Here is a 17,854-nt window from a genome sequence, read left to right as displayed (position 1 = left end):
CCACAGTGTACAGATGGACGCTGCAGTGATGTTTCCTGGCCACGCGGGGACACTGTTTCCCTGCAAACAGCCCAGTGAACAACCAGTCTTTTTTTTTAAAATCCACAAAACAGTGAAATACATTCTTAGGAATGAAAACGTCTACAATATAAATCCATTGCTGTCATTTATCATGCTGATAGAAAAATGAAACACACTCTGGCAGAAATGCTTTGAACCGAGAAACTAAATATTTGAAGTATGTTCTAAATAAGTCAAGGGGACTGATTATCTTGTTTGAACAAACCAGCTGCTAACTCCAAGTTGTTTGCTCTACTAGAACAGGCCATATGGATTCTGAGTCCTGCTTATATTCCATCAGATTTAAACTTTCACTTCAACATAGGTAAAAATAGCTTGGTGCTCAGACTTCCAGTATCTATATATGCTCAATTCCTAGATAGGCATTCATCATTGCTGTTGTTTAGTTGTTAAGTTGTGTCCAACTCTTTGCCATCCCATGGACTGTAGCCCACCAGGCTCTTCTGTCCATGGGATTTCCCAGGCAAGAATATTGGAATGTGTTGCCATTTCCTTCTCTAGGGGATCTTCCTGACCTAGGGATCCAGCCTGCATCTGTGGCATTGTAGGCAGATTCTTTACCACGGAGCCACCTGGGAAGCCCCATAGGAGACTGTAATAATAGAAGCCTAAAATAATAAGCTTTGGCATGAGAGCATGTGAAGAATGTGGGCTGGGTTATTTTGGTTGATGGCAAGTAAACTGTTTCATAAGAACAAAGCACCTAGAGATGTCTTTTATCAGCACAGACAGGCCGGCACCTCACAGCTGTGAAAATCAGAAACATCCTCCCTTTTTACAACTAGCGCCCCCTCCTTGACCCTGCCCCGCAGCATTTACCACTCTTGAGGCAACTGCCTGATTGTTCTGTCAAGTCAGGGATGGTTTCTTTCTCAGTCCTGTGTCTCCTCAGTGCCTGTCACCAAGCACATTTGGGGTCTGAAGCTCCAAGGTTAGGGGGCCCTATCTTAGGCTCTTGTGCATTGCCTAAGTAGGCACTCATGTATTTTCTGAATTAAAGGAGATTTCAGAATCTGTTTTGCTAAGTTTTCCACTTTGTTCATCTATTACCTAGAGGCTCAAACAAAGGTCTCTTTCCCAGCAGCTTTCAAGTTAGGGTGACCAGCTGTCCCGCCTTGTCTTGGCCAGGGCAGGTGCTCAGAACACAGGATTCACGTGCTAGACCTAGGCAAGGCACCAGCGGGCAAGGGCAAGTTGGTCACCCTATTAATGGCATAAACTGTGAAAGGTTCCTGGGGATAGGGAAGCATTTTCAGTTTGACAACAGAAGAAAATCTCCGAGTGGGCATCCAGTCACGAGTCTGCTGGCTCACAGAGATGGAAGCTTTAACTGTGCTTACAGTTGGGAGATGAGATCAGATTCTCCGACCAGAGAACGCCCTCGCCTGTGTGTGCAGCGATATGCAGCCTTAAATGATGGTTGTTAAGCCGGAGGATGACCAGAGAGGTGAATTAAAAAAAGCCTCATTACCGAGGACTGTGTTTTGTGAGCCTAATTGCCTCTCATCTGCCCTGTATGTATTTTATGCATGAACAACTTTCTGATTTAGAGATGGGATGGATAAAAAGCTTTCAGTAAAAAAAGGAAAAATTGCCCTTAAAACCCTACCCAGATGTAGCTGCATTCAATTTAGAAAGATAACATTGGGTCAGATAAGGGTTGGCCAGTTCAACAATGGCGAGAGGCTGAAACTGTGACAGAGCAGGATTTGGACGTGTTGATGTGACAATAGAGAGTTGGCAGGAGTTGAGACATTCCACCCCCAGCCAAGTCCCCAAGCCATCAATCTCAGTGGCTTAAGCTGGAGATCAAAACACATTGAAATAGCAGAGTAGTCTCAAAAAATGTATTATCGTTTCAGATAGATGGCAATAAATATCCAGATTTGGCAGATGAAGAAGGTCTGTGTGTTCTTTTGGTGCAAACTTGAAACATTTGCTCATAAGTAGAAAAGGGAATTGAAAAATAAGCTCAGCTAGACCTGATAAAAGTGGTTAGGAAATAAGAGCTTTGGGGAAAATGGGGGTGCACTCCCCCCTTTCTGGTTCTGAGAGAATATGGCTCATTTGTACCAATGTAATGTTTAGATTTTAAAATAGAATAACTGTTTGCAGTATTGATAAAAAATAAAGTGGAACCAACGAACTGTTCCATCTTCCAATAAGAAGTCTACAGAGGACTTACCTTAATGAAGAAATAATAATGAGTGCTTGAATTATTTATATACACATTAACTTCCCCCAATCTGACTCATCCTATAAATCTATCAATGAAAAATGTTACATGCAAACAGAGATTGGAGTTCACTCTTTTTTATAGCTTTCTCTCACCCCGTTCAATCCCTCACCCTCCTTGATTACAATCCTAAAAGATGATGCTGTCAAAGTGCTGCACTCAATATGTCAGCAAATTTAGAAAACTCAGCAGTGTCCACAACACTGGAAAAGGTTAGTTTTCATTCCAATTCCAAAGAAATCTGGAATGCCAAATTGTGTGCAGTGCCAAACAATGTTCCAACTACTGTACAATTGCGCTCATTTTGCATACTAGTAAGGTAATGCTCAAAATCCTTCAAGCTGGGCTTCAGTCATGTGATCTGAGAAATTCCAGATGTACAGGCTCGACTTAGAAAGGGCAGAGGAACCAGAGATCAAAGGGACAACATTTGCTAGATCATAGAGAAAACAAGGGAATTCCAGAAAAACATCTGCTTCTGTTTCATTGTCTACATTAAAGCCTTTGACTGTGTGGATCACAACAAACTGGAAAATTCTTAAAGGGATGGGAATACCAGACCACCTCACCTGTCTCCTGAGAAAACTGTATGCAGGTCAAGACATGGAACAATGGACTGGTTCCAAATTGGGAAAGGAATATGTCAACGCTGTATATTGATTATTTCACTTATATGCAGAGCACATCATGTGAAATGCTGGGCTGGAATCAAGTTCGCTAGGAGAAATATCAACAGCCTTAGATATGCAGATGATACTACTTTAATGACAGAAAGCAAACAGGAACTAAAGAGCTTCTTGATGAAGGTAAAAAAAGAGAATGAAAAAGCTGTCTTAAAACACGACATTCAAAAAACTAAGATCATGGCATCCAGTCCCATCACTTCATGGCGAATAGAAGGGGAAAAAGTGGAAACAGTGGTAGATTTGTGGGCTCTAAAATTACTGTGGACGGTGACTGCAGCTGTGAAATTAAAAGACACTTGCTCCTTGGAAGAAAAACTCTGACAAACCTAGACAGCATATTAAAAAGCAGAGACATCACTTTGCTAACAAAGGTCCGAATAGTCAAAGCTGTGGTTTTTTCAGTAGTCATGTATGGATGTGAGAGTTGGACTATCAAAAAGGCTGAGTGCCAAAGAACAGATCCTTTTGAATTGCTGGAGAAGACTCTTGAGAGTCTCTTGGACTGCAAGGAGGTCAAACCAGTCAATCCTAAAGGAAATCAACCCTGAATATTCATTAGAAGGACTGATGTTGAAGACGAAGTTCCAATACTTTGGCCATCTGATGGGAAGAGTTGACTTACTGGAAAAGACCCCAATGCTGGGAAAGATTGAGGGCAGGAGGAGAATGGGGACAGCAGAGGATGAAATGGTTGGATTGTATCATCAACCTAATGGGCATCAGTTAAAGCAAACTCTGGGAGATAGTCAAGGACGGGGAAGCCTGGCATGCTGCAGTTCATAGGGTCACAAAGAGTTGGACATGACTTAGCAATAAACAACAACTCCCCCTGTTCAGTCCCTCACCCTCCTTGTTCTAGACTTGGTCATTTCCTCATTCATTCACTCACTCACTCAACAAACATTTATTGAGCACCTACTGTGTGTCAGGATATATGCTAAGTGCAGGAATAGAAGGAGTAATAAGATCTGATCTTGCACTCAATTAATTTACCCAAAGCCAACCAGTCACCACAGACAGGACTGCTATACAGAGTGGGATAGGTTGGGCCGAAGGGCCTAGAGGGTGCTCTGTAAGTGTCATGGGAGTTGCTGAGGGCACTTCTCTGTGTAGGTCATAAGCAAAGATGCGATTATCACAATTTTAAGGGCTATGACCTAAACTGAATGAATGCCTGACTGTGCTCTGAGGGGCTTTTAGCCTTAGGTGAGAAAGAACAGCTTCTGGATGGGAAATCCACTAATGTAGTGGGAAGGTTACCAGGCTTGGCCAGGGGCTGAGAAGATTCTTCTCCCACATCCATCAGTGGGATGTGTGTGGAGCTCTGGGCAGAAGACTCAGCAGCCAGGGATGTTCTGTACAGATTAGTAACCTGTCTGTTCCCTCCCTCTGTCCCTGCTTCCCTTTACTTCCTTCCTACAAATCTATATATTTATGTCATATAACACATACACTGACCTAGAGCCAGACATCCTGGAATGTGAAGTCAAGTGGGCCTTAGAAAGCATCATTACGAACAAAGCTAGTGGAGGTGATGGAATTCCAGTTGAGCTATTCCAAATCCTGAAAGATGATGCTGTGAAAGTGCTGCACTCAATATGCCAGCACATTTGGAAAACTCAGCAGTGGCCACAGGACTGGAAAAGGCCAGTTTTCATTCCAATCCCAAAGAAAGGCAATGCCAAAGACTGCTCAAACTACCACACAATTGCACTCATCTCACATGCTAGTAAAGTAATGCTCAAAATTCTCCAAGCCAGGCTTCAGCAATATGTGAACCGTGAACTTCCTGATGCTCAAGCTGGATTTAGAAAAGGCAGAGGAACCAGAGATCAAATTGCCAACATCCGCTGGATCATGGAAAAAGCAAGAGAGTTCCAGAAAAACATTTATTTCTGCTTTGTTGACTATGCCAAAGCCCTTGACTGTGTGGATCACAATAAACTGTGGAAAATTCTGAAAGAGATGGGAATACCAGACCACCTGATCTGCCTCTTGAGAAATTTGTATGCAGGTCAGGAAGCAACAGTTAGAACTGGACATGGAACAACAGACTGGTTCCAAATAGGAAAAGGAGTTCCTCAAGGCTGTATATTGTCACCCTGTTTATTTAACTTATATGCAGAGTACATCATGAGAAACGCTGGGCTGGAAGAAGCACAAGCTGGAATCAAGATTGCCAGGAGAAATATCAATAACCTCAGATATGCAGATGACACCACCCTTATGGCAGAAAGTGAAGAGGAACTAAAAAACCTCTTGATGAAAGTGAAAGCGGAGAGTGAAAAAGTTGGCTTAAAGCTCAACATTCAGAAAACGAAGATCATGGCATCCAGTCCCACCACTTCATGGGAAATAGATGGGGAAACAGTGGAAACAGTGTCAGACTTTATTTTGGGGGGCTCCAAAATCACTACAGATGGTGACTGCAGCCATGAAATTAAAAAACGCTTACTCCTTGGAAGGAAAGTTATGACCAATCTAGATAGCATATTCAAAAGCAGAGACATTACTTTGCCAACAAAGGTTCGTCTAGTCAAGGCTATGGTTTTTCCTGTGGTCATGTATGGATGTGAGAGTTGGACTGTGAAGAAAGCTGAGCACCGAAGAATTGATGCTTTTGAACTGTGGTGTTGGAGAAGACTCTTGAGAGTCCCTTGGACTGCAAGGAGATCCAACCAGTCCATTCTGAAGGAGATCAGCCCTGGGATTTCTTTGGAAGGACTGATGCTAAAGCTGAAACTCCAGTACTTTGGCCACCTCATGCGAAGAGTTGACTCATTGGAAAAGACTCTGATGCTGGGAGGGCTCGGGGGCAGGAGGAGAAGGGGACAACAGAGGATGAGATGACTGGGTGGCATCACTGACTCGATGGACGTGAGTCTGAGTGAACTCCGGGAGTTGGTGATGGACAGGGAGGCCTGGCGTGCTGCGATTCATGGGGTCACAAAGAGTCAGACATGACTGAGCGACTGAACTGAACTGAACTGAAGTGGTGCTAGGTAAAGAATCCACCTGCCAATGCAGGAGACACAAGAGACCCAGGCTCGATCCCTGGGTTGAGAAGATCCCCTGGAGTAGAAATGGGAACCCACTCCAGTATTCTTGCCTGAAAATTCCACAGGCAGAGGAGCCTGTCAGGTTCCAGTTCACGGGGTTGCAAAGAGTTAGACACAACTGAGTGACCAAGTGCACGCATCAGATTAGTAGATGGCTCCTTAGTGACATCTGACAGAAAGTTCTGGAAGGAGATGCAGGCATCAGTGAGATCTATCCAGTTACAGAGAATGGAGTTCTCAGTGATCATCATGAAATAAATTTGTTTCTGTAAAGAGGCATCAGAGAGGTTCTCTTTGACAGAATTGGTGGCAGAGAAATGGCGGCAGCCACGTTTGAGCTGCAGGCCTCTTCTCTCTGAATGGCACGGTGCTCAAAACATCAGCAGGACATGTATTCCTCAGCGTGCCTCAGACCTGCCCTTGCTGTCTTACTACATTTATCCAGGTAGATTGTGATGAAATTCAAATATGCAGACTGTGGTGGAAAGGGAAGATTGTGGGCATGGGAGGAGGGAAGCAGGGGTTTACTCCCACCCAATCTCTTCCTTATCTAGAATGACTTTTTTGTTGTAAAGTTGGAGGTCATTTCCTATGCCAAGATTCAGTAATTCTAGACTGTATCTGTCTAGAAAGAGAGAAAGAGAGATTCATGATATGGTCAGAAACTAACAGAACTGTGCTAAAACCCAAGAAAGGGAGCCTTCGTTCCCTGGCGGTCCAGTGGTTAAGACCTCACCATCCATTGCAGTGGGTGCAAGTCCAGGCCCCAGTCGGAGAGCTAAGATCCCACATCCCTCGCAGCCAAAAACATAACACACAAGAAATATTGTAACAAATTCAATAAAGACTTTAAAAATGGTCCACATTAAAAAAAAACACATTATGAAAAAATAAAGTTATGTGTTAGGATATATGCCAAGTTAAGGATGGAGTGGGAGGTTGGGTTAGCAGATGCAAGATGTTATATATAGAATGGACAAACAACAAGGTCCTACTCTATAGCACAGAGAGCTATACTAAATATCCTATGATAAAGAATAATGGGAAAAAATTTACTATATATATATACTTCCCTGATGGCTCTAATGGTAATGAATCTGCCTGCAGTACAAGAGACAGTGGTTTGATCCCTGGGCCAGGAAGATCCCCTGGAGAAGGGAATGGCTACCCACTCCAGTATTCTTGCCTGCAGAATTCCATGGACAGAGGAGCCTGGCAGGCTATATAGTCCATGGGGTCACAAAGAGTCGGACATGACTGAGCCACTAACACTTTCACTTTCACTATAATAAACCATAATGGGGAAGAAAGAAAGTGAAGTCACTCAGTCGTGTCCGACTCTTTGCGACCGCATGGACACCAGGCTCCTCCGTCCATGGTCCATGGAATTTTCCAGGCAAGAGTACTGGAGTGGGTTGCCATTTCCTTCTCCAGGGAACTTCCCGACCCAGGGATCGAACCCAGGTCTCCCACATGGTAGACAGATGCTTTATCGTCTGAGCCACCAGAGAAGTCTGCCATAATGGGAAAGAATATTTAAATATATAATATATAAAGGTATATATTAAGCAGTCTATGTTAACAGAAAACATCCATCACATGACCGTGTTTAGCGATGACCACTGGCGTGGATTCTGCCTTCCTAGTGATGTTTAGATGGTGAGGTCTCATGGTTCCCACCTAAAGAATTTGTGGGTCCCCGTCAGTTAACCTTCCCCTGGACCGTGCGTGCGAGGTACAGTCAGAGAATGTGAATGGACGGTCTTCCCCTGTGGGTCACAGACGTGTGATGTGTTTCAGGTCCCTCTGGGTCGCCCGGCCTGAACGGCCTGCATGGTTTGAAGGGTCAGAAAGGCAGCAAAGGCGCTTCAGGTAAGAGAGAACCTTTGCAAGAGGCTGAACAGCCATTAATGAACCATGAGAGTCCACTCATGTTTCCTCCCTTCACAAGATACAGGTGCGAAACTGAGACACTGGTTTAGCTTCGATTCACCGTGTTGGAACTGTTTCTAGTTTTGATGATGACTTATCAAACAGGCACTTGAGAAAGCCCAATTTAAGCAGGAATGGTGGGTTAACGGTGCCTATTGTTGATACTGCTTGTGACTACCTATTAAAAATATTCTGCATAATCACTTAGGTGGAGCTAGGTTTCAAAATGTTATGAATAACAAGTAAATAGTCAGGATACTGGAGTATTGTTTTATGTGTTGTCATGCCAAGTACAACCACGTGGGTCTAATTAGTACTTCAGCATCCTTCAGTGGCCTGCTGTGAACACAAATTACCTGAACAAATTGCTGTTATTTTTGATGCCACAAATAGGCTAATCATCAACATCTTAGCTTGTTCTGTTATTTGAATAGAATTCACGTTGGTTGCATTCGTTTCTCAGAAAAAGAGCTTGCAATCAGACCAGGTAGCTGGAATGAGACTTGCATATGTGTGAGATAGTGAGAAAAGGACCGAATTGTTGTGTGGCTGGGTTTGGATCTGTGGTTGGGGATTTATATATATAAATGGGTTTATATATATATACGTTTATACGTATATACGTTTATACGGTTTGGAAGATCAAGACGTCATTTAGGTCACTTAGGATTTTTATTGGCTCTTCCAAATCGTCTGGTAAAATGTGTGCCCTCTCCAAGAAACCAGTGCAGTTCTGCCTTTTCAACGTGAAACTGCATGATGGTTCTGTTTATTTTCCAGTGTCCATCTTAAATGTCAAGCCAGTTTATTCACAATCACTTACTGTTCCATCTCATTCGTTTCACTCTTAACCATTGTAGAGGTTGAAGGGTTGGTATTGTCACTAAGCGGTTGTGTTTTTAAATCTGGGAAACAGTTATAAAAATAAATCAGAGCTACGCTGGACAGGTGTGATGGGTCGTAAGAGAGGGGACAGTGACCCCCGAAAGACTGCAGCCACTCGGATCGCTCTTGTGGACAATGTTGGTCTCAGCAGAATGTGCTCCTTTCCTGTCCTGTGCCCATTGGGAAGCAGTTCCTTTCCAGCCTCCATGCCAGGGACACACCAGGAGAAGATGCAGTGCTAATGCTGTTTTCCTCATTAAGGTTCGCATGAAATGGGCCCCCCAGGTCCAGTGGGAATGCCCGGCCCTAAAGGGGAGACAGGAGACCCCGGGAACCCAGGAATTTCTCCTCCGGGACTTTTTGGAGAAAGAGGTCCCCTGGGTCCCCCAGGACCCCCAGGTAAGAAAGCAGCATGCTTTGCCCTTCCCTCGATAACTGAATCCAAACCTCCCAGATGTCGTGAGACTAACAGCTGAACACGTTCCTCTTCAGGGAGAGCTGGACCACCTGGTCCTCCAGGTGCCCCAGGAAAAGCTCTTAAGGGTGACATTCCAGACCCGGGTCTGCCTGGAGATCAGGGGCCTCCTGGCCCCGACGGTCCAAGAGGTATGGGACAGTCACGGCAAAGGGTGGTGGTGCTGCTTTCCTTAGACACTTGCCAGCTCTGTTGGGCTGGAGGAGCGGAGAGGATGGTCAAGTAGAAGCACGTTAGCAGCCCCATCAACTTGGCAGATGGAAAAGGGGGAGGGTGGGCAGTGGGGAGCATACCCAGGACCAGCATTTAGACCCCTCAGTCTTCTATTTCAACTCCATCAGACCACCTCTGACACAGAGCAAGTCTTTCCCATCGCTGGCTTGATGCTGAGCTTGAGGGTGCAGAAGGGAACAGCAGGAGGCAGTCTCGTCATCCCTGTTGGTCTCAGTATCAGCACATAAAGCACTTCTTTCAGCCCGGAGATAACAGGACCCCTGCCTCTCTCTCTCTCTCTCTCTCTCTCTCTCTCTCACACACACCCACACCCACACACAGAGTCTCTTCATGTGCTGCTCACAGTACGTTTTGTTCCTGTTATCACTTCACTGGGATGAACTCTAGCTAGTCAATATTTAACAAAGTAAGATTGAACCAGAGCTGACTGGGGAGTTGGAACAAGAGTGTGGCTCAGTGCAGCCTTCTACCAAATGCAGGCAATCATATTCCTACAAGCTCATAGAACTCTTCCAGAGAGACAGAAACCTTTAAATCTTTAGGTTTTAGTGGGGGTGGGATTAAAAATATGTAATTTTGCTTTACAGTATGAAAAACTGAAATGCCCCAAAATATGCTAAGGTTAGAAATAGGAATAGAACTTGGGCTCAAATACCATGTGTAGACAATGGTTTTCAAATAGGATTTTAAATTTAATTGAGTGGATATTCCTTTCTCATCAGCCAGATTTTCTCTCTCTCTCTCTGTTTTTTTGGTTTATTTATTCTTGGTTGCACTGTGTCTTTGCTGCTGCATGAGCTTTCTCTAGTAGCGGTGAGCAGGGGCTACTCTTGTTGCAGAGCACGGTTCTAGGGTGTGTGGGCTTCACTAGTTGTGACACATGGGCTTGGTTGTGGTGTACAGACATGTGGGGTCTTCCCTCACCAGGGATCAAACCCATGTCCCCTGCACTGACAGGTAGATTCTTAACCATTGGACCACCAAGGAGCCTAGTCAGACTTTCTTAAAAATCTATTGTCTCTCTGTCCACCCACCCATCCATCTATCCATTCATCCATTTACCATCCATCCAACTATTCATCTATCCATCCATCCATGTATCCATCTATCTATCCACCCATTCGTCCATCTACCCATCCATCCATCCATTTACCCATCCATACATTTATCCACCCATCCATTCATCTATCCATCCATGTATCCAGCTATCCATCCACCCATTCATTTATCCATCCATCCATTTACCCATCCATCTATTATCTATCTATCCATCCATCCATCTATCACATGAAAGCAACGGGAAGGCGATGCAAAGAAAAGTCACAAACTGATGCTTCCAAAAGGAATGGCTCTGAAGGGAAGGAAGGTTTTGCATAGCTCATTTTGTCCTAATAGTTACTAACAGACTATTTACATTTCTCAACTTGGGCTTCAAGAGACATACTGCTTCACCTCTGATACTATTGACCTTCTTATTCTAATTCCTTGCATCCGTTGCTTGTAAACAATTAAATTCCTTTCCTTAAGAAGCTCTTAGGCAGCCAGCATGCACATTTGTTTTTGACTGAAAGAATCTTTTTGCCTACTCGTGTGGTCAGGAGTACCCGGGCCTCCAGGACCACCTGGGAGTGTCGACCTTCTGAAAGGAGAACCAGGAGACTGTGGTCTGCCAGGGCCTCCAGGTCTCCCGGGCCCACCAGGCCCTCCAGGACACAAGGGCTTCCCAGGATGTGATGGAAAACATGGCCAGAAAGGTATGAATGTGATAGTTCTTTTAAGTAGCACTAGATGACTTTCCCTATCTGGCTTGCAGGTCTGGGGTATGCACCACTGTGAGGTGATTCTCATTTCCTATGGCAATAATGACTACATTTCCGAAATGTCCTAACTTGCCCAGAACCCTAAAATGAGGGTGACAGTTGGACAAGTAAGAAGAAGAAACACAAGTTCATCTTTAGTCCCTAATGACATGCTTGATAATCTTCTAGACAAGAACTATACAATAGAAATTTAATGCAAGCTACATATGTAATTAAAAGATGTAATAGCCACATTTTAGAAAGTAAAAAGAAACAGATTTTCCTAGTTTGACATAATATACTCAAATATTATTACATTTTAACATAAAACAAATATAATTTATCAAAGGGATAATTAGGGCTGGTTGTACAAACCTAGTTTCTTTCCCAAATAAGATGCTCCTCTTTGATGGTGAAATATGGTGTGTATTTTAAACTTATAGCATAACGCAGTTCGGCCTTGCCAATTTCAACTGTTTAATAGCCACGTTAGTGGCTTCTGTATTGGACAGTTCAGTTTTAGACTGCTGACTTTGCCTTTTTATATTCACAAAAATGTCTCCACTACTGAATTCTCCCACTATTTAAGACTAAAATATTTATTTTAATTAAGTTTTACTTAACTGCTAGTATTTGGGGAATGCGAAGTCAAGTGGGCCTTAGGAAGCATCACTGTGAACAAAGCTAGTGGAAGTGATAAGATCCCAGTTGAGCTATTTCAAATACTAAAAGATGATGCTGTGAAAGTGCTGAACTCAATATGCCAGCACATTTGGAAAACTCAGCAGTGGCCACAGGACTGGACAAGGTCAGTTTTCATTCCAATCCCAAAGAAAGGCAATGCCAAAGAATGTTCAAACTACCGCACAATTGCACTCATCGCACACGCTAGCAAGGTAATGCTCAAAATTCTCCAAGCCAGGCTTCAACAGTACATGAACTGTGAACTTCCAGATGTTCAAGCTGGATTTAGAAAAGGCAGAGGAACCAGAGATCAAATTGCCAACATCCATTGGATCATCAAGAAAGCAAGAGTTCCAGAAAAACATCTACTTCTGCTTTATCAACCACGCCAAAGCCTTTGACGTGTGGATCACAACAAACTGTGGAAAATTGTTAAATTCTTACCTGCCTCCTGAGAAACCTGTATATAGGTCAAGAAGCAACAGTTAGAACTGGACATGGAACAACAGACTGGTTCCAGATAGGGAAAGGAATATGTCAAGCTTGAATATTGTCACCCTGCTTATTTAACTTTTTTGCAGAGTACATCATGCAAAATGCTGGGCTGGATGAAGCACAAGCTAGAATCAAGATTGCAAGAAGAAATATCAATAACCTCAGATATGCAGATGACACCACCCTTATGGCAGAAAGTGAAGAGGAACTAAAAAGCCTCTTGATGAAAGTGAAAGAGGAGAGTGAAAAAGTTGGCTTAAAGCTCAACATTCAGAAAATAAAGATCATGGCATCTGGTCCCATCACTTCATGGCAAATAGATGGGGAAACAATGAAAACAGTGAGAGACTTTATTTTTTTGGGCTCCAAAATCACTGCAGATGGTGACTGCAGCCATGAAATTAAGACACTTGCTCCTTGGGAGAAAAGCTATGACCACCCTAGATAGCATATTAAAAAGCAGAAACATTATTTTGCCAACAAAGGTCCATCTAGTCAAAGCTATTGTTTTTCCAGTAGTCATGGATGTGAGAGTTGGACCATAAAGAAAGTTGACCACCAAAGAATTGATGCTTTTGAACTGTGCTGTTGGAGAAGACTCTTGAGAGTCCCTTGGACTGCAAGGAGATCAAACCATTCAATCCTGAAGGAAATCAGTCCTGAATATTCATTGGAAGGACTGATGTTGAAGCTGAAACTGCAATACTTTGGCCACCTGATGCGAAGAACTGACTCATTAGAAAAGACCCTGATGCTGGGAAAGATTGAGGGCAGGAGGAGAAGGGGATGACAGAGGATGAGATGGTTGGATGGCATCGCCAATTTGAGGACATGAGTTTGAGCAAACTTCGGGAGTTGGTGATAGACAGGGAGACCTGGAGTGCTATAATCCATGGGGTAGCAAAGAGTTGGACACGGCTGAGCAACTGAACTGAATATCTGGGGACCTTAGGTTTTGGCTGTAACAATTTTAGACAATTATAAGGTTCATAGGACATTTTGTTGAGAAAAGACCAATAAAGATTGTCCATTTTACCTCTCTTATGTCATAAATAAGGAAACTTGATACCGAGATGCAAATATTGAACTTTGCAGGAGCCCAGTAACTAGCACTCTGTCTGATTTCTGAAACAAATGTGAAATAAGTAAACGATTAGAGCAGAGGGAAGGTCAGAATCACCATGAGGCTGCTATTACTAGAACAGAAATTGCATCCCTGAAATGGTGCCGTGCATAACCTCTACAACAGTACTCAGCAGTCCTATTCACCTTTATTAGCGGTAAAATCAATTTTAGAAATTGTGGCTTATATCTGCAGGCATTTTGGCTTCTAATTATTAAACTCCCGGATTGGACAGATATACCTAGCATTCAAGTCACCAAGAGAGAGGAGGAAGGGACTGGCTATACAGCTTTGTTCCTCTGCCTAATAAGTCAATCCTCCTCCCCAGTGGCTTCCCTAGAGAATTAGCTTTCACCTGGAGATATACTGGAAGGATTAGGGAAATAGCAAGACATATAAATAATAGCAAGCTACAAAAGGATATACCAAGAGCTGGAAATATTGGTAGACCCTCTAATCATGCTTCTTAAGTCCCATTCCAGTGAGCCTAGGGCCAAAGAGTGTTTAACTGTTAAAAGGATGAGGGAATTTCTTCAGCTTACCTTTTTTAGACTTACCCAGTGGGAAATATTTGATCTGTTCCATAAATTACTATTAGGAATCCACAGAAATATAGTAGTGAACAAATTCAAAAGGAGTACCCACTAATTAAGTTAAATATATGGTTTCATAAGGGAAGATACATTAAAGTATCCATCTATATTAACTGAGTTGGACCATAAAGAAGGCTGAAGTGTTAGTCACTCAGTCGTGTCTGACTCTTTGAGACCCCATGGACTATGGCCCTCCAGACTCCTCTATCCATGGAATTTTCCAGGCATTTAAGAAATACAGGAGTGGATTGCCATTTCCTACTCCAAAAAAAGTCTGAGCACTGAAGAATTGATTGTTTCGAATTTTGATGCTAGAGAAGACTCTTGAGAGTCCCCTGGACTGCAGGGAGATCAAACCAGTCAATCCTAAAGGAAATCAGCCCTGACTATTTATTGGAAGGGCTGATGCTAAAGCTGAAGCTCCAGTACTTTGGCCACTTGATGCAAAGAATTGACTCACTGGAAAAGACCCTGATGCTGGGAAGGATTGAAGGCAGGAGGAGAAGGGGACGACAGAGGACAAGATGGTTGGATGGCATCACTAACTCAATGGACATGAGTTTGAGCAAGCTCTGGGAGATGGTGATGGACAGGGAAGCCTGGCGTGCTGCAGTCCATGGGGTCGCAGAGTCTGACACGACCAAGCAACTGAACAACAAGATCAGTACTAAATGAGAGACATGCTTTGGGTGGCGAGGCACGCTTCTCTGAGTGCTTATTGCAAAGCAACTGGACTTGGGTTGGGATTCCAGGGAGGGCCTCCTTGATGTGATCTGCACCTACAGAATGTGGAGGACTTCCTGGATGAGGAGGAGAGAAGGAACAGTGTGTAGGAGGCACTGAGTGGCTGGTCTGGCTGAACTTGAGAGAGTGGGAAGGAGAAGGGTGGAATCTCAGGGTCAGGGTGGGTGTTCCCAGATAGTGGAGCATCTTTCCTAAGTTTCCCTTTCTGTGGCAGTCCTTTGACTGTCTCCAGAGAAAGTTCAGGGTTACTGGGTTTTCATCCTCACTTAGTTTTGTTTTGGTCATGGAACGATTTCCCTTTGTTTCCTTTGGATTGTTGTGTTTCCTTTAGACAGAGGCAACTCTTCTCAGCCTTCCAGAGGAAAGAGGGAGCTATTCTCCAATCCGAGGCTGACTTTGCCCTGCATTTTGCTGGCATGAACCTCTGAATTCAGTCCATCAAGCTGTTGTTGTCTTTATAATGCTTCATTCTAGCGCCCTCCTTTTCATGTTCCTTTTAGGACCAATGGGATTCCCGGGGCCGCAGGGGCCACCTGGAAGTCCTGGGCCACCTGGAGACAAAGGTTTACCTGGACCTCCAGGCAGACGAGGGCCTTTGGGTCCTCCAGGTAAGCTTCTAATGCCTAATCATCTCCACCTAACCGACATGGAGTGTTTTTTTAAAAATATTTATACATGTATACCCGTGGCGGATGCATGTTGATATATGGCAAAACCAATACAATATTGTAAAGTAAAAAAAAAAAAAATTTACTATGAGGGTCATCTTTCAGAAAGTAATTATTCTGAAATTATCAGCAAATTCTAGTAAGTTAAGCCAATGGCAACCCACTCCAGTACTCTTGCCTGGAAAATCCCATGTATGGAGGGGCCTGGTAGGCTGCAGTCCATGGGGTCGCTAGGAGTCGGACACGACTGAGCGACTTCACTTTCACTTTCACTTTCAAGCCCTTTTTTATAAAGATTATGTTTATCTCAAGCTGCATGACAGAGTCTCAGGTTTGGAAAGCTTACCTATAATTAGAACAAGTGAGTTTGAAAGTTAGGAGTTGGTTTTACATACACTATTTCTAAGATAAATAAACCCTTGTTCCTTCACACAAGATCCAAAGACAGACTTGATTGTTATATGTGAACATTGTATATTTAATTCTTGTTTCCGAATTCCCTACCATTAATTTTTCTAGCGATTTTATTTTAATGTTTCTTGTCAAGTACATTAGTTTCTATGAAGATGAAAGGCTATTTGATTTTTCAGCTCTATAGACAACAGGTTTTCATCAGAAAGTCAAAAGAAGCCAAGGAAGAGTTGGAAGGGCACACGTGTGTACCTGAGATTGGCAGAAGTCATATCTTTCAGGATCCTAAGTCAATACTACAGTGTGCTATCAGTTCTGAATATTTTGCAATCTCTTAAATTAGCACTCTAGTCCAAATAGTAAGAAAATTGTACTGCTTTTTGATGGACCACAGAACAACACGATGGAGAACTACTATGATTCATCTTGTATTTCCTTTCTGTGAATAATCTACAGAACTTGGCAAATTAATATGGAATTTCCAGAAGCCTTTAAAAGGACAGAATTTTTCCATACGTTAAATTAGAGCATATTTGCCATAAGAAACCAACTTGAATCTTATATTGCGCAAGAGGGTTTCATTTCAGGTCTTTCTAGAAACGAAAACTTCATTCATCATGGCCGTTCTTGTCAGTAACAGGAATGTGGACTTTTTATGTAAATAAGATGCCGTCATTCTGCTTGTCGTCTATGCTGTCCTCAAATTATTATTTGCGTTCTCAATCTATTTCACTTTTGTCCTAACTTACACATTTATAATCTCTTTCCACCTTATGAAAATCGTTGTGTGGCCTCACATTTCTGGCTTTGGATCTCTCCAGGTTCCAGAGGTAAGCATTGCTATAAGATGAATAATTTCCTTTACATCTTGTTTCCAGTCATTTTCACACTTGCTTTTTTTTTTCACTGTATTTGTGAGGGCAACTTTGTTCAATTTTTTAGATGGGGTGCTGTAATTATGTTAGGTTTTAATGCTTCTGCTTCCTCATTATAGATATAGTAACCCTATATTAGAGTGTCCCAGTGCTGAACCTCCTTAGAGGTTGTCAAGGCAGTGTAGAGACTCGGCTTATATAATTCAGTTCAGGCACAGGGTATGAGCTTTCTCTGTGAGATGCTACAGTACATACCAGTGTAAGTTTCCTTTCTAAATTCTGCAATATGAATACAGAGAACATCCCTAAAATAAACGATATCAACAACATGAAAAGATGGGTCCTGACCACCCAGAAGGGACTGTGACAAGCCTTTCCCATCACACCCAAGGCCCATTTTCAACAAGCAAGTTCCTTTGTGTATTAAAATGAAAATGCCATTCTTTTCAACTAAGTGTGCACTGAATCCTCTACAATGCAAAAGCAACGTATGATTTTGTGTCTGGCGTTTTCAAAGAGAATAAAAAGAGTTTCTCAAAAGAAGGAAAGAAAAACCCTGAATGTGGGCATTTGTTCTTTCCAGGCAACTGTTATTAACCCCAAGGAATGTTGCCCTGAATACAGATGCCATATATTATTTTTAGGGCCCTTAGAGGAGATGCCTCAGCCCCTTTCTTTCAGCTTCTGGTTTGTCAAAAAGTAAAGAAAAAGCAAAATCAGAATTTTAAGAAATCTTGCTGCTTTTAATGTTTATATTTTAAAATTATTGCTGTATATTTAATGTTTTCACTTCAGTCTTTTTAATGTCTATGACTATATATATAGTCACAGTATATACTGTGACTCACTAGATGATAACATCAACATCCCAAAT

General features: G+C 42.8%; 1 protein-coding gene across 5 annotated transcripts in view; it reads left to right on the top strand.

Annotated features, from left to right (window-relative positions):
* COL4A4 (collagen type IV alpha 4 chain) overlaps window positions 1-17,854 on the top strand; it is a 155,847-nt gene that overhangs the window by 117,650 nt on the left and 20,343 nt on the right. For all 5 annotated transcript variants that reach the window (XM_070800326.1, XM_070800315.1, XM_070800319.1 and 2 more), the window contains exons 38-43: window positions 7,863-7,934; window positions 9,141-9,278; window positions 9,372-9,485; window positions 11,187-11,342; window positions 15,527-15,634; window positions 16,927-16,935. In XM_070800326.1, the coding sequence (XP_070656427.1) occupies window positions 7,863-7,934; window positions 9,141-9,278; window positions 9,372-9,485; window positions 11,187-11,342; window positions 15,527-15,634; window positions 16,927-16,935 (597 nt within the window). The remainder of the gene's footprint in view (window positions 1-7,862; window positions 7,935-9,140; window positions 9,279-9,371; window positions 9,486-11,186; window positions 11,343-15,526; window positions 15,635-16,926; window positions 16,936-17,854) is intronic.

Source organism: Bos indicus, chromosome 2, assembly GCF_029378745.1.
Source record: "Bos indicus isolate NIAB-ARS_2022 breed Sahiwal x Tharparkar chromosome 2, NIAB-ARS_B.indTharparkar_mat_pri_1.0, whole genome shotgun sequence".
In the NCBI taxonomy this organism is placed as follows: Eukaryota; Metazoa; Chordata; class Mammalia; order Artiodactyla; family Bovidae; genus Bos; species Bos indicus.
The sequence above is the reverse complement of the archived record's forward strand: the minus strand, read 5'-3'. Positions and strand labels throughout refer to the sequence as shown.